The sequence below is a fragment of the Lethenteron reissneri genome, chromosome 42, assembly GCF_015708825.2.
Source record: "Lethenteron reissneri isolate LAM-NWPU_2019-01 chromosome 42, ASM1570882v1, whole genome shotgun sequence".
Lineage (NCBI taxonomy): Eukaryota > Metazoa > Chordata > Hyperoartia > Petromyzontiformes > Petromyzontidae > Lethenteron > Lethenteron reissneri.
In genome coordinates this window covers 6,629,909-6,651,237 of record NC_083820.1, presented here as the reverse complement: position 1 = coordinate 6,651,237, position 21,329 = coordinate 6,629,909, and the positions used below count along the sequence as shown (strand labels likewise).

The window sequence follows — 21,329 nt, the reverse complement described above, 5'->3', positions numbered from 1 at the left end:
TTCTCTTGTCTCCCCCATTGTCTGCACACCTCCGCAGTTCGGGTTCGAGTCCTTTCCCGAGCAGCGAATTCCCAAGATCCCTGCCGATCCTACGGCTGCTCCCCCTGCGCCGCCAAACCCACGACGCCTGCGGACAGGGGCGCTGCTGCGTGCGCCCACGGCGGCCAGGGAACCCGGCCACACGTGATGATGCTGCCGCTGCTGCTGTTGCTGCTTTGAGCTGCGGGTGGCGCCGCGAGCAACAAGAATGAAGAGGCCACTCACCAATCGTAGACTAGCGCTACCTCGAAACCAGTGGTGCTCATAACCTTTAGTGCAGCCTTACACCCCTTTGGTTCTCAATTGTAAAAAAATGGGTTATGTTACTAAATACGTAGGTTTGTGTTTCGATGATTTACATTCTAAGAACATCTGGCCATGTCTCGCACCCCCAGAAAGGGCATCTCGCACCCCCAAGGGGTCGAGTGCACCCCAGGTTAGGAACCACTGCTCTAAACTATTCTAAACTTTTTTGATTATACCAGGTAAGGCCCACTGAGCTTTATAGCTCTTTGCTGGATGATGGCCTCCCTACGCCACGTTGGTTATGAGGTTTCGTTTGACCATACTTTGCCACGCTGGTCCGTGCAGATCAGTGAAGTGGACTGGGCCAGAATTGGCTCCGACATCGCTTCCCTCATGTCCTCCCTGCCCTCTCATCATCCCCGACGTCCACATTCAATCCTCGACCTCTACTCCCCTTCCCGTGGTGTCCCATGGGTAAACATTTATTTTTACGAACATTTTACCAGGATCTGTAATACACACAATCGTTCCTAAAGAACGATCCCAAATGATTGCCCAACGAAGTGGCTTATGCGGAAATTTATAGCAGCCAAATACTGTACTCTAAACTACTAACCACACTCGCCAACCATCCTCTTGCCCGGTGTTTCGCGACTTTTTTTGGCCCGAGGAAACACTCAGCCGATGCAAACATTTCCGCGGACCACCCAGCCCCCCTATGCCTGGTGATAAAAAGCATTCACGTCTTTCTCTAAATACCAGGAATGCAAATGTATTAATATAACCCGGAACATCCTTTATATTTTTTAAACGCAGCTGTAAGTTTTTTTTTTCGAGAGGCGGAAGCATTTAGATCTCAGCGTTTAGGGAGGTTCAATCAGGGCAGTTTACCTAACTTAGTTTTTGTATTATTAAATATAAGTAAAATATGAATTCATGTCTGAAACAAAAGGCGATTATTGTCCCGCTCAACCTGCGTTTACATCGCAGCTTCGCGGACCACCTGGAGGAGCATTGTGGACCACCACCGGTTGTAGTACAAGGACCGCACTTTGAGAACCACTGCTCCAGCGCTACCAGCCCAAACGTTTCAAACCGGTGCAAAACGTTCTTCTGAAGGGGCTACACGCTTCGCAAGCGTAGAGAAAGGGGGGGGGAGGTTGACTGTGGCCAAGCTTCACACACGCGAAAGTTCACACACTCATGCATGCGTCACACACTCATGCATGCTCCACACACTCCACACACTCATGCATGCTACACACACCACACACGCATTCTTCACACACATGCATGCCTCACACACACTCCACACACATCCGCAACTGATTCCAAAAAACATGCTTTGTGAAGATATATTTTTTAATCTTGAAAACTCTAATACCATCAATCATATTTATTTGCAGCACTGTGTTGAAGTGTCACATTCTCAATCATAATAAGACCAACTTGTGTGCAATAACTGTACCGTTCACATTGTTAACGCGTCAACATTCTATGAATATACTAAACCTACCATTATGTACGTCACCTGTGTACACAATTTAAACCATAAAAACACTAATTCTGCACAGGGGAGTGAGTTTTGCTTGTGCCGAATCAACGCTACCGAAAAACGACGCACTCCCAGAAGGCCTTGGGGCCTCGTGCATTTTACAAAGAAAGATTTTAGTTTTATTTCAAAATTGTATGTTCTACGCAGAGAGACGTGTGAAAGAAACAATCGTCTTCTGATCTCTTCCGTTAATATTCTCCACAAACGAAAATCTAACGGTTCCATATTTGTCAACGCTCATTTTCTCTGTCGGACTAAGAACAAAATATCCCTCGTACAGCTTCTAGACTGTTGAGACAAGTGCTGTCAGTCAACGAGCACCTGTTTAGGCTGGCAGTGGACGCGAGGGGGCGATGTGGACAACACCACGCCTATCCGCCTTTGTCTCCCCCAGTGCCGATATATACACGTAAGACAACGAGTATACAATTAAGGCTGAGTCGACCTAGGGGAGGCCGAGAACAGTTGTTTACTACTCGCCATTGATGGTGATCATGGCTCGGAACTTAACTCAGGTGTCTCGGTTCCGTGGTGCAGTGTACGAACCACTGCACCACCGTTTCCCGAGGACACACTAAGATATACGCAAGCATACATACAAAGACAAAGGCCCCTTTCCCCTCCGTATAGCCTTAACAGACTGCTGAGACAAGTGCTGCTAGCGAGCACCTATGAAGGCCGGCACGGCACACGAGGGCATGGGTGGCCAGCACTACTCCCGGCAACCTTTGACCTTTGTCTCCCCGATATACACAGGCATACTAGGAGACATACAGATACAATCATACACATATACACTTGCACATTTGTAAAAAGACAGATCCCAGTAGAGTGTCTAACAGACTGTTAGAGCAAGTGCTAAGATTGATAACGGCACACCACAGGGTGGGTGGCCAGCACCACGCCCAGCTGCCTTTGTCTCTCCAGCGGTGCTATTTACACACGCCGGGTACTCATCTAAGGCTGAGTCGACTTAGGGGAGGCCCAGGACCAGTTCCGATATTCTTCACCAATGTTGGCCATGAGCGGGAATCGAACTCGGGTCGCCGTTTTTTCTTATCACGGTGCGCTAACCACTGCGCCATGTACACAGGTAGACACGCACGGACGCACGCGTGGAGATGTGTATCGTCTTAAGTGCACAGGTCGATGTCCCATCCGGAGAGTTCGTCGGGTGGCTCCTGCGGGTCGCGGGGCAGGCGGTCAAAGTTGACGTATGGGGAACCCTGCAACGACATCAACGCTTGACAGTGGCAGTGCTGAGATCACAGATATTAAACTAAATTAAACTATGAACTATTTTTTTATTTTAGCAGGTAAGGCCCACTGAGCTGTTATATAAGCTATTTTTCAGAAGCGACCTGGCCACAAATCATAGCTCAACAAAGTGGCTCATCACGTGGAAATGTTTCGCAGCCAAATGCTCTAAACACCTGATGTTGATTCTAAATGTGGAGAGAGAAACCGGAGGACCTGGAGAAAAGTCCACGCAACTACAGGGAGAACATGCAAACTCCAAATATACAGCAGGCGTCAGGGTCAGGATCAAATCCACGACCTGTATACCAGGCGAGGTAGTTAACATCTCGTCAATACAGAAAACCCTTGCCCATCGCGCGGGGGTTACGTTCTTCAAAATAACCACAATTGACAAATGCACGATCCGCATACTCAATAGGCATAAACAGTGATGTGTAAGGTGCTGCTGTAATTTTTCGATTCTCCACTGGCACATCTGAGCCATGCCAAGGCACGCATTGAGCTAAGCCGACGCACGTGTAAAATGTTTTTTAACTGCAGATGCGTGTTGGCGATGTAACAAACACACATTCACACAAAATAGAGAGGGGGTGGGTGGCCAGCACCACGCCCGGCCGCCTTTGTCTCCCCAGTGACGATGTTTACACACCGCACCAGGTACTCTTTTGAGACTGAGTCGACCTAGTGGAGGCCTAGGACCGGTTCAAATATTCGTCACTTCAGAGTCCCAACGATCCAGCCCACCGGATGTAATATTTATTAATCTTCTGGATCAGCAGAACAAATGTCCAGTGGAACATCACCAAACCCGTAATGGCCCCATGCTGGCAACGCTCAGCATTGGGTCCCATTATGAACCTAATGAGCTGACACAGAAAAATCTACTTTGCCTTATTGTTGCATTAAAACACAACACAAGCCAAAATTAACTGTGAGCCTCTGCAGATGCTTTGTGTTCCTGTTGGTGTTGTTTTAAGCGGATGTATCTTTTTAGTGTGTACAGTTTAACGAGGTTCATGCTCATTTGCATATGCATGAGTGGGCGGAGCCTTCACTTAATGGAGGTGCGATTGGCACGGTGGGTGACGTACGGTGCGAAAGAAGTTCAACATACATCATGGGATCAGTGCAAAAACACAGGGCAGTTTGTAGGCGCGATTCATGAAAATATAAAGAGGCACTCTCATCAACCACGTGGCAGGTTAAAGGGACTCTAAACAATATCATCCTCACCGTGTACACAATCATTGTTGTCATCATCGTCGTCAGCAGCAACCGCAGCGGAAGTATTAACATAGTCATCGTTATATTTTACCAGCAGCAGTAACAGCGGCAGCAGCGCAATCATCAACAGCAATAATATCTTCATCATCATCGACGCCATCACCAGCATCAGAACGATGGCACCACCTCCTCTCAGCCCACTATCGTTAGCCGCGAAATCCTCACCGAGGCTTAAGCCTCGCTCTCGGCAGGGGTCCTGCCTGGGGGTGCTGGGTGCTCACCTTCCGGATGAGTCGAGCGGTGGGCGCCTCGATCTGACACGACTGCAGCTTCCTCCAGTCCATGTTTCGGAACCAACTGAGACGCAGTGCACAAGGGGGGAGGACAGGGAGGGAGCCGAGATCAGGATGTCATTTTTGTGACGGGGCCAGCAGCGAAACCTACGTGCGCATGGCCACGGCTAACTTCAGTGGTGAGTGACATCAGCGTGTCCCCGGGCTTCTCTTAGGTCGACTCCGCCTCAAATGAGTACCTGGTGCAGCGTGTACACATCAGCACTGTGGGAGACAAAGACGGCCGGGCGTGGTGGTTGGCCACACACCCCCCTCGTTGGCCATGCCGGCCGTCACGGGTGCTCGCTAACAGCATTTGCCCCAACATTTCGTGAATGGTTACATGGGGGATCGTTGTCTGTGCATGTGTGTTTGCATAATGTGCGCGTGTCTGAACGAGGGTTGCCGCGATATGGCGATACAACGATAAATCACATAATATACTATACACGATAATCGCGTCGTCCGTTTTGCAAAATATTGTTGCATCGTAATGACCATTGCTCACTTCAGATTTCTTCTATGTTTTTATTTTATTTGCTGATAAATGATTCATGAAATAACTCTGCAAGTTGTAACTAAATAGCCCCTATCCATTACACATTTGTAGTGTTGTAAAGGGACGGACTTGTAAACTTCTTTATGGCACACACTGTTTATTGTCTTAATACACAGTCCCTATCACACCTACACATTTATACCTTTAAATATATATAGATTCTGCAGTAATTGCCCAGTAATTGAGTCAACGTTGCAATGTAGTTGACCCAACGTTGGGTCAACGGTTCCATTTTACTGGGTGATGCCATGGCAATTATAAGACGTCACCATTTTAATTGTAGAAATTTGAAACCCGTGTCACTTGCACCACGTGCGTTATAAGATTGACAGATTCTAAAGTTGCAGTGATTCGAAGACTCGTGGTTTAATCGGGTTGAGCGAAGGTGCATTTGAGGAATTTTTGAAATGATCATTTTTTCGTGCGGACAGGGAGTTCAGCAAATTACCGCAAAAAAAAACAATAAAAATGTGAAATGCAAGAACAATTATGGGAAACCTATATAGAGATAATCGTCATATGCTGAAATTTAAAATCATACTGTAAAAATATATTTGTAGACCGTGAATCGAATCTGTATGTATTTAGAACTTTTTTCGCACCATACATAGCCAACCGTGCTTATCGAAAGATGCGGGGGAAGGACACCAAACTAAACACAAAAAGCAGTTGTAAAGCAATGAGTGTTCAATCGAGATAATTAAAAAGTGCACAAGTCCAGTGGCGTCCTAATATCGGAGGAGCGTTCCAGACGGCTGCAGAAGCGCATCTGAAGGCGCGCGATGCGGCAACCGTCTTTGTTCGATGGCTCGCCCGAAAGTAGCGTTGGCCGGAAAACCCTACGCTTGGAACTGACGGTGTCTCTGCGAGTGTCTCTGCGCATCAACCTGTGGTTGCGCACGCTCGCCAGCCCATTCTTGCCGTTGCCCAGCCGCTGCCCAGGACGTGGTCTGTTGTGTGCACACAACAAACACACACCACGTGACGCAGGCAGGCACACCACCGCACACCAGGGCAGTGTGCGTAGCGGGGTTTGTGGTGGGTCTGCACAGTAGGAGGCCATACAGGTGTGTTTGTGTGGTAAGTGTGTATGATGGGTGTGTCTGTATGTATGTGATAAGTGTGTATGAAGGGTGAGTGTGGTAAGTGTGTATGACAGGTGTGTGTGTGTGGTAAGTTTGTGTGGTTGGTGTGTGTGACAATTATGTGTGTGGTATGTGAAATTAGCTGTATGGAGTCACTGTATACTGGCTGTGTGTGGAGTAGCAGTGTATGGTAACCGTGTGGTAGCTGCAGGTGGTAACCATGCGTGGTAGTTGTATGTATGTATGTTGAACTTTTTTCGCACCGTACGTAGCCAACCATGCTAATCGTAGGCGCGGGGGAAGGACAACAAACTAAACACAAAAAGCAGGTTATAAATAAATGAAGAAGAAAAAACTACTTTGTGGGGTAGCCGTGTGGGGTAGCCGTGTGTGGTGCGTGTAGTTGGGCCGTGCGCCGTAAACCACGTGCGGCAGCCGTGTGGGACGACCAAACGTAGTGGCCGCGTGCGGTAGCTGTGTCTCCTGGCCGCGTGTGCCATGCTGGATTAGCGCTGCCGGTGCTGATTGGTGCTGCTCACCTGCACATCCTGTGGACGAAGGAGCGCGCGCTGTCCCCCACGTAGAGGGGATACATCACGTTGCCCTCCAGGATCTTGCTGTAGATCCGGTTGGGGTCCATGCTCGTGAACGGGGGGCTGAGCAGGGGGGGGGGGGGGGGGCAGGCAACGTGAAGAAGACACGACAATACGGACCAATAACAAACACGACGACGGCGATAATGATGGTGATGATGAGCGTGTGAATCTTCACGTAGCAATGTGCTGTTATTCTTCGTGATGATGCTCCAGCTGAAGAAATATGTTGTGGCTGAGGATGATGATGATTTTTTCCGATACTCATGATGATGGCACCGCGAAGTTGTTAATTAATATTTAAATGTTCTACTTAAAAAATCAAAATTTGGGTAAACGTTGCAGCAATGCATGTTCAAAAGCACCCTGGATTTGGCGCAGTGGTTAGGGCACCGCGCTCAGAACCATACCAACTTGAGTGCCGATTCCCATCCACGACCAATAACAGTGGCGAATATCTGAATCGGTCCTAGGCCTCTCCTCCATGTCCACTCAGCCTTAAATGAGCACCTGCTGCTCTGTGTGTACAATATCAGCACTCGGGAAGGCAAAGGCGGGCCGGGCGTGGTTGTTAGCCACCCAATCCCCTTCGTGTACCGTGCCGACCTTCATTCAGTATTCGCTAACAGCACTTGCCCCAACAGTCTGTTAAAGGCCATGTGGCGGCGGAGCGGTGGGACGTTTGGGGGTGGGGATCTTTGTCTATATCTCTGCGCGAGCGCGCACTCACGATCCCGTGAGCAGCTCGTAGGCGAGGATTCCCAGCCCCCACAAGTCGACACCGAAGTCGTGACCTTCGTTGCGCAGAACCTCGGGCGCCAGGTACTCGGGAGTCCCGCAGAACGAGTAGGTCTTCTCTCCCCGCTGCAGCTCCTTCGCAAAGCCAAAATCTCCCTGGGGGGAGGGCGGGACGAGGGCGAGAAGGGGCGACACATTCATTTTATGCATTACTATCGAGCGTAAAAATATAGCAGCGCTAGTGCTGGTGTTTGTTACTGAAGACCACCAGGCTTCTTTGCTGACACACGCCTGAAAGCAAGACGCACGATCACTTAATTGCGCGTATTGTACCTTTAAACCAGTTGTATTGATGCTGTCACCGTGGGACTGGCTTCCTCTAAACCCAATATACACGGTGCGACTAAAATATATAGTTATAGCCTACATATTGTATATATGGGGTTAAAAACCATCCGTAGCTATTTCAGTCAAAGTGAGTCAGGAGAAAGGAGGGGGGGGTGCCCACAGTGGTATCTTGCGTAGCCATCCCGTTGAAATAGATCGTTGCACCCCTCGGTGGAGGTTGTCACAAGGCGTGTGTCCTGGTCACGCTGGGGCCCGAAGATCTCTGTTGCCAGGTGGGGTTGTTTAAAATGTGGTTGTTTAGTGACGCATTGATATTTACGTGATCTAAGAAATCCTGTATCATGGATGTGGTTATTCTGGAATGGGTTCCCGTGTTTCCCTTTTAAAGTCTGCCTCCTTTTCTTTTCTTTGGGCGGGACGGTGTCCCCAGAGGGTCCACGGATACCAGCTGACATCAGGCGATTGATTCGTGAACAGGGATTCTTACCTTCATAGTTATTGCTATCATTGCGCTTGAATAAAATAAGAAAAGGATTGACCCTTCCTGGCAATATAACAGACGTTAAGATACACAAACACCAACCTAAGATAACTATTGCAAGGCATCGAGTTTGTTTGCATGTTCTTGTCGCACGTGTGTTGCTAATGCTGCCTTGATGCCTTGCGATAGGTAACTATTTTGTGCTTGAACATCTTAACACCAAGATTCGAAGCTTTCGTGACTGCAGGAATTACTCTTTGGTTCTTTCGGTAAAGTTACCGTCATCAGGTACGACTGAATGAGAAAACAAACATAGCAAACTTAGAAATATCATGCAATACAACCCAGAGAGTCGGCTAACACAACAGTCAACATCCTACCTGGTTGATTAACGTTCTTCCAAAGGTCACCGGGTTCGTATTTGCCAGGAAGGCGGCCGGGCGTGGTTGCTGGCCACCCATCCGCCTCGTGTGCCGTGCTCGCTAGCAGCACTTGCCCCAACGGTCTGTTAAGGCTATTCGAGGGATCTTTGTCTTTGTATGTAGTGGGGAGCGGTAGTGTCGCGGTTAGCGTGCTGCGCTACGAACCCGGCGACCCGAGCTCGATTCCTGCTCACGACCAACACCAACAACGATTATCTGAACCGGTCCTGGGCCCCCTCTAGGTCGACTCAGCCTCAAAACGAGTACCTGGTGCGGTGTGTAAACATCGCCACTAGGGAGACAAAGGTGCTGGCCACCCACCCCCTCGTGTGCCGTGCCGGCCTTCATAGCTGCTCGCTAACAGCACTTGCCCCAACAGTCTGTTAAGTCTACACGGGGGGTCTTTGTGTGTGTGTGTGAGAGCTGTTACGAGCTTGATGTATCCATATCGGTCCAGCATGAGGTTCTCGGGCTTGAGGTCGCGGTAGATGATGCCGCGCGTGTGCAGGTAGTCGAATGCCTCCACCACGCACGCGCAGCAGAACACGGCCGTCGTCTCGTCGAACTTCCCCCTGTGCACAGGCAAAGGCAAAGGTTCCCCAGCCACGTGCAGGGCAAGTGCTGTTGTAGCGAGCGCTCCTCTAAAACAAGCCGGCACGTGCGTTATCAGCAAGCCACGCACGGCCGCATTTTGTTGCGTTTACACACCGCAACAGGTACTCATTTGAGGCTGAGTCAACCTAGGGGAGGCCCAGGACCGGTTCAGATAATCGTCACCGGTGTTGGCCGTGAGCAGGAATCGAACTGGGGTCGCCAGGTTCGTATTGCAGCGCGCTGACCGCTTCACTCCCGCTCCACACACACACGCGCGGGCATGTACACAAACGCTCACACAGTGTCGCTACTGCTGCTGATGATGATTACAATGGTGATTATGATGTGGATGATGATGATGTTGGTGTACTCACGCATCACGCAGCTTGCTCCAAAGCTCCCCTCCCTCGCACATCTCCAGCAGAAAATACACGAACTTGGTGTCCCTGAACACGCGGTAGAGCCTGCGGACAATGTCGGGGGTGAGGATGTGTAGGGGTGACGATTTGTAGGGGTGAGGATTTGTTGGTGGTGAGGCTTTGTAGGGGGTGAGGATTTGTATGGGATGATGAGGATTTTTAGGGGATGAGGATTAGTAGGGGGTGAGGATTTGCTCAAATTGTTTATGATCGTGACCCAAGAGGACCACAATGCATTGCTTCAGGAACTGCTAATGGGTTTTCCATGTACAGGCAGACCTCGCTTAGCGCTCAAGATGCGTTCCTGGAGACATTGAGTGCTAACCCAATCAGAGCTAAAAGGGGTCGTTGTACCATTGTATATATGTGGATGCGTTTCCGATAGTGTTACTTCCTTCATACGAGCAATATATGAGGGCTTCACTGGGGTATCGGTAATAGCGCTAATAAGAATACAGATGGTAAACATGATTTAATTCATAAAAAAAGAATAATATAATAACCTCATAACGCAAAGGCTGAATATTATTTTACACAGTTTTGTGCATTATTTGAACCTCGTGGTTTTCTGATTCGAGAAACTTGCCCCATTGTTTTCACCGCAGCGCAGGGAGATTGAATCTAACCGGCAAAGTCCAATGACTAAATAGACACGTATTGCATCAGGTCTGCCTAAGCCACACATCATGCTTGCAAACAAACATATTTTGATAATAATGTAAGGATTGTCCTTGGAACTGATTTGCCTACACCAGAGACAGCCTCCTTTGTGGTCTTGGCCCACCAGTGTTAAGCCAGAGAACGCCAAAATGTGAACAGTACAAGGACAATGCAAACAAACATGCTTTGATAATGTATGCATTGTTCTTGGAGCTGATCGGCCTACACCAGAGACATCCACCTTTCTGGCCTTGTCTCAACTGCCAGTGTTAGACCAGAGAACTCCAAAAAGGCGAACAGCACAAAGGTAATGTAAATATCACCGCATTCATATCTCAAAAACCTCATCCGGGGCTCTTTTAATATCGTTAACGATCGCGTTTAATTCATCTGATGACAACAGTTATAAATACGATTCCGAATATAACGATGAAGATGATGATGACGTTCTTCTTCTTGTCGTACCGCTGATGTAGACACACAGCGACAACTACAATTTCACATTCAGGCGGTCAAGCCAGACGACCGCGTCAGGAGCAAGCGGAGTGGTATCGCCGCAATGTGCCCTTCGCATTTGTGGACCGGGCGTTGCGTCGTTATACGCTGGACGTCAACGACGCTGGACGAGGAAGAAGTCCACGCACCTGACGATGAAGGGAGACCGGGCCTCGGCGAGGATGTGCCGCTCGGCGCGCACGTGCTCCTCCTGGTGCAGCTGCACGACGTTGGCCTTGCCGATCTTCTTGAGGGCGAACACGGTGCTTCCGCAGCAAACCTGCGCCATGCCGGAGCGGCCGTGACCGCGTGTCAGTAAGATGCCAGTGGTGTGTGTGTCGTATAGACCTCCTCCACCCAACAGGGCCAAGGGGCGCCGCGGTAGCGAGATGTTAACTACCTCGCCTGGTATGGAGGTGGTCATAGTTTCAATCCTGACCCTGACGCCTGCATATTTGGAGTTTGCATGTTTTCCCCGTGGTTGCATGGATTTTTCTCCGGATCCTCCGGCTTTTTCCTCCACATTTAGAAACGTGCGTCTAGATTATCTGACTGCGATAAATGCCACTACGTTGAGCAATTATTTATGACCATGTTGCTTCTGAAAAAGAGCTATACGACTCAGTGGGCCTTCCCTGATGAAATAAGAATAGTTTATAGTATAGTTTTAGTTGAACAGTTTCAGTTTAATACGGTGTTGCCATTTAAATAAAAATGTATTTCAATATTATTTGGTGATGCCGCTGCTGCTGCTGCTGCGTTTGCAGTGGTCCATAAGACCAAATAATAAAAACATTTTTTTAAACCCTCAACACATTCGTCAATAACACCGAAAAGTATAGACATTTCGAACAATGGCCCTTATTCATAGCCCATGGGCCTCTACCTCTCTGGCTGATGTGCTCTAGTGAATGGCCATTTCCTGAAACGTCGCCTATTAAACACTTTTACCCTTTATCAAGGCCACACGACTGGACATTCATGAAAGACAGCTTCACGGCACATCAGATCCTTCCGGGATAAATAACGATTATGAAAGAAACGTTTCCGCTGCTGTTCGTGACGAACGCGTCGAGCGTCACCAACTCTGTTGCGATGGCTTTTTCGCCTCACCATGTCTACGCGGCCGAACGCGCCGACCCCCAGGGTCACGGGCTCGTCCGTGTCGGCGTAGCGCACGGGCTCCAGGTGCGAGAGGCAGCACACGGCAGCGGCCGCCTCCTCCTCCTCCGTGTCGCTGGCCACGAGCCGCTCCCTGCTGACCCTGGGGGACGAGAGGTCGTCGGGGGGTGACCGTGGCCAAGGACGCTGGTAGGCCAATGCCGCTCGTGCCGTTGCACCTCCGTCGTCGCCCGAGCACTGCGGACCTTCATATATGAAGGTGTCATTGGCCATTTAATGAGTATTTTTCACGCGTGGGAGGAAACTGGAGCGCCCAGAGGAGACGCACGCGTGCGAGGGGGCAACACTCTATCACGTGCAGATGGAACAGGTGGAAGTCCACATATTCATTGTACCGCCTCCTCCTGGCGAGCCAGGGTATGGGTACCTCCGAGATGCCCACGGGGAAAGAGAGTATCACAACATCGTCGCGATCCATCAACCCTCGCTTCCACAGTGCTGGATTACAGCTGTGCGTCACTAGACAGCTGACTCGTACAATCTCATCACCACTCGTACAATGGCATCGCCATCACAAGTCGGGAAGTTAAAATCTCACCACGGTGGCGAGATGTTAACTCCCTCGCCTGGTATGCAGGAGGTCGTGGGTTCCATTCCGAGCCCGATGCCCGTAAATTTGGAGTTTGCAGGTTCTCTCTGTGGTCGTGCGGCTTTTTCTCCGTGCCCTCCCGTTTTTCCCCTCCACATTTAGAAACACGCGTTTAGAGTATTTGGGTGCTTTACATTTCCACACGATAAGTCACTTTGTTGAGCTATCATTTGTGGCCAGGTCACTTATGAAAAATAACTATATAGCTCAGTGGGCCTTACCTGGCAAAATAAAAAAAGGTTCAGTTTTATTTTATTTACCCAGGGATAAATAAATCACATCCTTACGTACTTTGTTGTCATTAATTATGGTGTGGGGGGGGGTGTAATCGTCGAAGGTGTAGTCACCTACGTAGCCACGCTGTTCGCCACCGCAGGCTGAGTGAAGCAATCCAGCCTAAGGGGCACAACAAGACACTCCGTGTCACCTCTCCGAGTCTGTCAACAGAACCCGTTGGCGCGCCCGATCACATCAAATCTTGTGGAAGCTAAGCAGGTTTCTTTTTATCCTGGTTAGTAGCACATGGATGGGAGAAGGCCTTGGGACTACCGGAGTGTTGCAGGCCAGGGTGGTGAAGTGGGCTTAAACTCTCACAGCAAGACAGTGCATCACAGTGCAGTGTTGTTAGATAAATATCAAAGAACTACCCGCCGCTGAGAAAATGATCGCGACATCATGGCAGTTAAGCCTAATTATGCAATTTAACAAAGCGAATGCATGTGATTTGTTTGTGCAGTCGTTAGTGACCGGGTTGACAGCATCAACTTGCTACACTTGAGAACTCAGTTTCATCACGGGCGACAGAAACCTGGATTCGAACTCAGGGTCTCAGTGGTGGTGGCTCATCTGTCCTTCTATAGCCCAAGGACGTTGCTCTCCACCAGCACCGAACCACGTGCACTGGCCGGTGCGGTGAAGTATGGTCAAGTAACCCTTGCTGTTTTTTCCTGGATTTTTCTGTTGCGTGTAGTCACTTTAAGATGTTTCTTGTTCATGCTTATGTTTGTTGCGGTTGCACCCGAGTCAAGAGCCGCATAGCCGCATGGCTCACAGGGTTATACCTCATAAATGAAACTGAAACTGAAAACGACCCGCACAAGTGTTGGGGAGACCCCCCCCCCCCCATCCAGCGAAGGCTGTACATGTTTCCAGAAAGCTGATTGATGGATAGTGTGTGGATTGTTTATATAGTGTGTGTATGCATGTGGTGTGTACATGAGGATATGAATATACGTGGGAGGAATTGTGTTAATGCCACGGCACTTACTCAGTTGGGAGTTCGATTTGTTCCAAGGGGATTGTCTCTGCGAACACTCTGTAAACAAACACGCGAGCGCATACACACAGCTACGTATACATACAAATACAAAGATCCTCGTATAACCTTTAAAGACTGTTGGGGCAAGTGCTGTTAGCGAACAGCGATGAAATCCGGAACGGCACACGAGTGGGTGGGTGACCAGCACCACGTACAGCCGCCTTTGTCTCCCTAGTGACGATGTTTTTATGCACGCACCAGGTACTCATTTGAGGCTGAGTCGACCTAGGGGAGATCCAGGACCGGTTCAGATAATCGTCACTGATGTTGGCCGTGAGCGGGAATCGAATTCGGGTCGCCAGGTTCTTAGCGCATCGCTACACTACCGCTTTCCCGCACACGCACACATTAATAGTACTTCACAACGATCTGATTCGTGTTTAATGTATAGCGCCCTGCTTTACACCGGGGCGTCTCAAGAGCGCTTGGCATCTCATCTCAACACGATTCGAAAGGGGCGCCCCCAGTAGCAGATCTGTCTCTGTGTGGCACAAGACCTGCAAAAGGGGGGCGTTCAGTCTCTTTCACACGTCGTAGGGCTATCGCGACCAACCTTATCCATGTTAAAAGGTTTTGTGGGTTAGATCGCGTAAATAGAAATGTGTCGTGAAACCTCGCCACCACCCGACACAGCCTGATTGGCAAGGTTTGTCACGTAAGCAAAACGTGACAATTCGTTACTAGCTCGGCACACCAGTGTGTCGGAGAGTAAGCCCACAACGTCTACAATTTGAGTACGACGTTTCGCCGGTCATTACAACAACCAGCATCATGGCCTGTGAGTTTGCCAGCCAGGAGAGCCGCCGATGAGCAACTGCTGTGCAGTAGCGGTAACGAGCGTGGGGGGTGCCTTGCCCCCTCTTGTGTCCAAAGCTATGAGTTGCCCCCCCTTGAGATATGTTTTCCACAAGAGTGTAACAGAAAAAAAAAATCTTGCGAAGACGGAGGGAGCGCCCCTACTACAGCGTTAAATATTCGAGACCGTGAGTGTAATGATGGCGATTCTGCTGGAGGAGCCGCAATATACAATAGCCGCTCGGTGCAACCGTGCAAGACAAATCCAATATTTGGGGCCCCACCTGACCGATCAGTGCACTCCCCTTGGGATGATGACGTCGCCACTACGCGACTGCTGATGTTGTGTACTCACGTGCTACGTGTAAATTGATTTTATATAATCTCTTGTCATAAGAAACTCTTTTGCCAACTACAGCAAGTTTGTTGCTGCTTTGGTGTTCCCACCTGATGACGGACGCTTGTGTTGCTTCCGAAACGTCGTGATTTAATTTAATTTATTTTTAATAACAATTTTTTGGTATTTTATTTTAAACCTACGTGACTACCGAAAGAACCAGAGAGTATAAATTGATCACGTTAATGGATACTGTTCGGAGGGGGTGAGGGTTTGGAGAGCGCTGCAAGGTGCTGGGATCCATACTCGCTGTGCAGCGTGAGGCACGTGACCGCTCCCACCGCCGTGCAGGTTGCTGTGCGTCGTATATTCCTGCCAAAGACAAAGATCCCCCGTATAGCCTTAACAGACTGTTGGGGCAAGTGCTGTTAGCGAGCGCCTAAGAAGGCGCGGCAAACGGCACACGAAGGAAGTGGGTGTGACCAGAGCCACGCCCAAGTCGCAGGTATACGAACAATAACAATTCATTAGACCATTGTCTATCCACTGCTGGATGATGGCCTCCGCACTCCACGTCGGTTATCATCTTTGTTCAACGAGTAGCCAAAAGCCGCTGCTGTGAGGATGACCGGAGTTCGCGTCATGATGGTTTATGCTCCTTGACGACATCAGCAAGGTAAGAAATGGTTCAGACATCGCTTCCCTCATCTCCGCCTTGCAGTCGCATCATCCCCGACGTCCACATTCAATCCTTGACTCAACTCCCCTTCCCGTAATGTGGCATGAGTAAAAGAAAATCGTAAATTAAATCAGGACCCTCAATACATACCGGGAATCACTCCCACAAATATTTAAAAACGACAAATGATGGCTCAACTAAGCGGCGTATCGCGTATAAATGTTTCGCAGTCATATACTCTAAATGCACGTTTCTAAATGTGGAAGGAAAACCCAGAGGACCCGGAGAGAAATCCACGCAAGGGGAATCCAAGGGGAGACAGAACATGCAAACTCCAAATATACAGCAGGCGTCAGGGTCGAGATCGAACCCACGACCTCCTGTATACCAGGTCGAGGTAGATGACGTCTCGCCACCGTGGCACAAAAACCCCTCTGCAGCTAAAGTCACCAGGCGTTTTTTCTTGTCGCTCAAAGAGAAACCTCGGGGAAAGCCCGAAGGGCCCGAGAGGCGTTTTAGCGACAGAGCCGCAAGGTTGTCAACGCTGGTGGACGAGCGCGTACCGGATGAGGGCGAGTTCTCCGAAATGATCACCGGGCTCGAGCACGCGAATCAACCTCGGGCTCCCCTCCACCTCCTGGGACACGCGCACCTGGTCCCACACACACGCCGCACACGTAGCCGTTAGTTCAGGCTGAGTCGACGCAAAGGAGGCACGCAACAGGTTCGCAGAGGAATTGCCAGATTTGCGTTGTTCTTGTTGTTGTTGGGAAATTGACCTGCAGAGAAGTGAGAACGACGCGAATTGCGAGCTTGCTCTGCGTGATCCACATACAAATAGGTATGCATGAACAAAGATCCCCCGTATAGCCTTACCAGACTTTTGTGGCAAGTGTTGTTTGCGAGCACCTATGAGGGCCGACACGGCACACGAGGGGGTGGGTGGCCAACACCACGCCCAGCCGCCTTTGTCTCCTGAGTGGCGATGCTAACAGGTCGCACCAGTTACTCATTTGAGGCTGAGTCAACCGAGGGGAAGCCCAGGACCAATTCGGACAATCATCACCGGTGTTGACCATGAGCGGGAATCGAATTGGGTCCGCCACGACTCCCCATACACATAGACCCAGACACACACACACGTACCCTCCACACACACACGGACCCCAAAGACATGACAAACACACTCACACCTCGCACCCACCCCCCCGTGCCCCCTGGTCACAAGTCACCTGTCCACGCAAGATGACGTAGAAGATGTGTCCCACCTCGCCCTCGTTCACAATGGCCTCCCCGTCCGCGAACGCACTCTGCCCGACAGAACAGAACAAGCGTCGACGGGGGTCGAACCTTCAACCCTCCAACCCCGTGGCCTCTCTCTGCCCCCGCCTCATGACGGCCGCGAATTTAGAAAAAAACACTCACCCGCAACTGAATCGCACTGAACGCGCCCAGTGTTGTGAGTTCCCCGGTCACCAGCAGCGTGTGGAGGAGCTGCAGCCGAGGGCAGGCTGAGTATATATTTATAGATTATTTTGCTGCTCTAAATTTCCACACAATCAGCCCACTTCGTCGAGCTATCATTTGTGGCCGGTGGCTTCTGAAACAAGAAGCTGATAGCCCAGTGGGCTTTACCTGCCAAGATAAAAACAAGTCTAGTTTTATTTCTATACACACTTTGCCCTCCTGTCGTCCTTTCGTGTTGTTTGTTGTTGTAACGTTCTGACCCGCCCTCACTGGACATATTTGAAAAAGAGCTTCACAACTCATCGGATTCCTCCAGTATGAATACATATGCTGATTCCAAGCTGTGTGGAAGAGCTGTGTCCTAGGGGTCTGCCTGGGAATAGCCAGGTGTTTGGAGGCCTGCACTGTGAGGTATCCAGCACGTGACAATGGATTCGTGAATCTGTCCGTGAGGAACTTTGCGTGATGTTAGCGGAGCTTCTATTGAAGCTTGCGCACGAGTGGGGTTGTCCGGTTAGCACCACGCCCGACCGTCTTTGTCTCCCTCACGCTCATGTTTAAAGTCCTAACCGGGCACTCAGGTTTTCTCCCACGTGAAGCCAAACGCACATCATTGGAATTGGGCAAACATCACAATGCAGGACCCTCCAGGAAAAAAAATCTCAAATAAATTAGGCTTTTGTGGATAACTCAAGGGCATTATGATTAATTGCACTATATACCAACGTGACAAGACTATGCTATAATAATAGCGTGTGGTTTTATACAGAATTATTCTTGCAAATTACCATCTCCCACAATCGCGGAGGAATTAAGGACAATCCGTAAGGTAGCAACAAGGCAGTGATCCGGCTATAGCAACCATTACCCAAGCTCTACAGACCTTTATATATCAATACGTTTTTATCAACTTAACGCATGTTTATACACGTGGGAGAAAACTGGAGAAAACCCACGTGTGCGAAGGGGCAACGCTCGATCCCGTACAGAAGGGACAGATGGTGTGAGTCCACACTTTTGCTGTACCGCGCCTTTTCCTAGCGAGCCAGGGTACGGCAACCTCCTCGACGCCCACAGGAATGGATTCTTGTGACGTTTGTGCGGTGATTCACCAACTCGATGTTCGAATACAAATATCAGAACACCGACAAAAATTGCTGTTATGCAGTGTGCTTCAATTTGCAACAATACCACGAGTAATGTACCTCCGGGCTCAGGAGACCACCTGGAGAAGATTCCAGGCCACGTGTTGACAACGATGGCGAACAAGTGGAGACTCTTTGACTTTTTGAAGCAATTAAAATTACAATTGTTATCATGTTACAGTGTAGAATTATCAGTTCTTTTTTCCATTATAAACGATAGTTCCATGTAATTGTTAACATTTTTTTGAAGCACCCTACAGACTGTCACAACATCTGCAATGACCACCACAGCACGTGGCAGGAAACTGCATGTTGGACGTATAACAATGTGTGTTGTTAAAAATGTCGTACGTTGTTTTTTTTTTTTATTAGAGCACAGTAGCTTCTGATTGTGGCAGCAAATAATCTCACCTCCTCCATGCAATCAAACATTTTGGAAAGTTGTTCATCTGGAAGGTTTTTCAGGGTCTTTGCGCTAGGCAAAGGAAAACACACACACACACATTCAAAGACAAACATCCCCCCATATAGCCTTAACAGGCTGTTGGGGCAAGTGCTGTTAGCGAGCACCTACAAAGGCCGCCACGGCACATGAGGGGGTGGGTGGCCAGCCCAATGCCCGGTCACCTTTGTCTCTCTAGTGGCGATGTTAATTAATTTAAGGCTGAGTCTACCTTGGGGGGGGGGCAGAACAGATACACATGCACCTAATCCACGTAAATAAATACACACAAACTGTACACACATAAAGATCTCCCGCATAGCCTATACAGACTGATATGGCAAGAGCTGTTAGCGAGCACATGTAAAGGCCAGTCCAATCAGTGCACAAGGAGGTACAAGGGGTGGTGTGGCCAGCTACCACACCCGGCGGCCTTTGTCTCCCCAGTGCTGATGTTTTGCACACTGCAACAAGTACGCATTTTAGGCTGAGTCGACCTAGGGGAGGCCCAAAACAGGCACATACATGCCACCGACGTTATCCATGGCCACTAACGATCCACGCGAACTGGTAGGGTAAGAGCAAGCGGCTTAATTTCAACGTCTTATTTTGTGTTAACACGAACTCTGTCGAGCATTAAAGATGCAGCGCGCATAGAGGGCTCGTGCTAAAAATGGCACTGCGCGGCGGAGAGACACCGCAGCGGATTCTTTTCTTCTATGAATACAAAAGCGGGGATTTGATTTTACATGTTCATCTGTCACCTGGTGTCCTATCCCCTGGGCTACAGCTCCTCCACACAGGGCTGGTGGCCGGGGAACTCACGTCTTGAGGAACTTGATGATGAGCTTCCTCCGTAACTGCGACTCGCGCATGAGTACGGAGCGGAACGCGTGGCGGCTCAGGTAGAGCAGCCGCACGTCCGTGAGCGCTGAGACGGGGGGGCGGGGGCAGGGGGGGGTGGCGTAGAGGCACGGATGTCATATCACACCACTGCACTCCACCACACTCCGCACTGCACCCCACTCCGCACTGCACAACACTACACCACACTGCACACCACTCCGCACTGCACCGCACTGCACAACACTCCGCACTGCACCACACTACACCACACTGCACGCCACCCAGCACTGCACCACACTACACTGCACCACATTGTGCACTGCACACCGCACTACACCACACTACACCACACTACACCACACTGCACCACACTACACCACACTGCACCACACTACACCACACTGCACCACACTACACCACACTGCACCACACTGCACCACACTCCGCACTCCACCGCACTACACCACACTGCACGCCACTCAGCACTCCACCGCACTACACCACACTGCACGCCACTCAGCACTGCACCACACAATACACTGCACGGCACTTCGCACTGCACCGCACCCGGCGTGGCACGGCCCTGCGAGACCGCCGCTTACCCCTGACGGTGGCCGTGCGGGTGCAGTCGTAGAGGATGGCGAGTTCCCCGAACAGAGCGCCGGGCTGCAACGTGCAGAGCGACTTGCCCTGCTTGGACACGTCCAGCAGGCCCTCTACGCAAAGACAAAGATCCCCCGTGTAGCCTTCGACAGACCTGTTATGGGCGCAAGTGCTGGCCCGTTAGTGTGCACCTACGAAAGCCGGCACGACGCATGAAGGGGTAGGGTGGCCAACACCCACGGCCAGCTGCATTTGTCTCCCCAGTGCTGATGTTAACACACTTGCAGCATGTGCTCATTAAAGGCTGAGTGGTCCTAGGGGAAGCTCAGGATGGGTTTAGATAGACGTCACCAATGTTGGAAGTGAGCTGGAATCGAACTGAGATAGCTGGGTTCGTGGCACAGTGCCCTATTGACTGCACAAAAAACACACCATGCATATATATGTACAATACATATCGTAACAGATACGGAGACAGACAAATAATCCTTACGTAGACATTAACAGAGAGACTCACGTTTACTGGACATTAAGAACAGCCACGTGGCTTCCCATGCCGCACTAAAAACCTTGCACTGGCTCCCCGTCAAATCAAGCATACAGTGAAAAGATCGCTATCGTGTTCCACCGAGCCCTCTCTCAAGGTCCCTCCATCCACCCTTCTCACTCCGTTGACCACGGCACACCGCCACGTGCTGCGAAGAACGCCCAACAATCTGCTCGTGGTACCCAGACCCAACACCGCCCCTGGCTGAGCTGCGTATTTTTTTTGTTTTGTTTCCCATAGCTGCGCCAGCAGCCATCTGGAAGTCTCTCGCGCTGCACACACACCCGTAGCAGCAGCAGCAGCATGCAAACACCGTCCGTCCACCTTCA

General features: G+C 50.1%; 1 protein-coding gene across 1 annotated transcript in view; it reads right to left on the bottom strand.

Annotated features, from left to right (window-relative positions):
* Positions 1-1,657: 1,657 nt before the first annotated feature.
* The window catches only part of LOC133352864 (cGMP-dependent protein kinase 1-like), a 30,753-nt gene continuing 11,081 nt past the window's right edge, over positions 1,658-21,329 (bottom strand). Inside the window, exons 6-22 of the mRNA XM_061568840.1 lie at positions 20,453-20,566; positions 19,830-19,935; positions 18,974-19,037; positions 17,183-17,260; positions 16,514-16,602; positions 15,578-15,643; positions 14,089-14,136; positions 13,173-13,217; positions 12,164-12,314; positions 11,200-11,330; positions 9,851-9,940; positions 9,313-9,454; positions 7,624-7,787; positions 6,840-6,956; positions 6,103-6,165; positions 4,606-4,681; positions 1,658-3,066 (exon numbers count right to left, since the gene is read on the bottom strand). Coding sequence (XP_061424824.1) covers positions 2,974-3,066; positions 4,606-4,681; positions 6,103-6,165; positions 6,840-6,956; positions 7,624-7,787; positions 9,313-9,454; positions 9,851-9,940; positions 11,200-11,330; positions 12,164-12,314; positions 13,173-13,217; positions 14,089-14,136; positions 15,578-15,643; positions 16,514-16,602; positions 17,183-17,260; positions 18,974-19,037; positions 19,830-19,935; positions 20,453-20,566 — 1,637 coding nt within the window. The 3' untranslated portion in view covers positions 1,658-2,973. The remainder of the gene's footprint in view (positions 3,067-4,605; positions 4,682-6,102; positions 6,166-6,839; positions 6,957-7,623; positions 7,788-9,312; positions 9,455-9,850; positions 9,941-11,199; positions 11,331-12,163; positions 12,315-13,172; positions 13,218-14,088; positions 14,137-15,577; positions 15,644-16,513; positions 16,603-17,182; positions 17,261-18,973; positions 19,038-19,829; positions 19,936-20,452; positions 20,567-21,329) is intronic.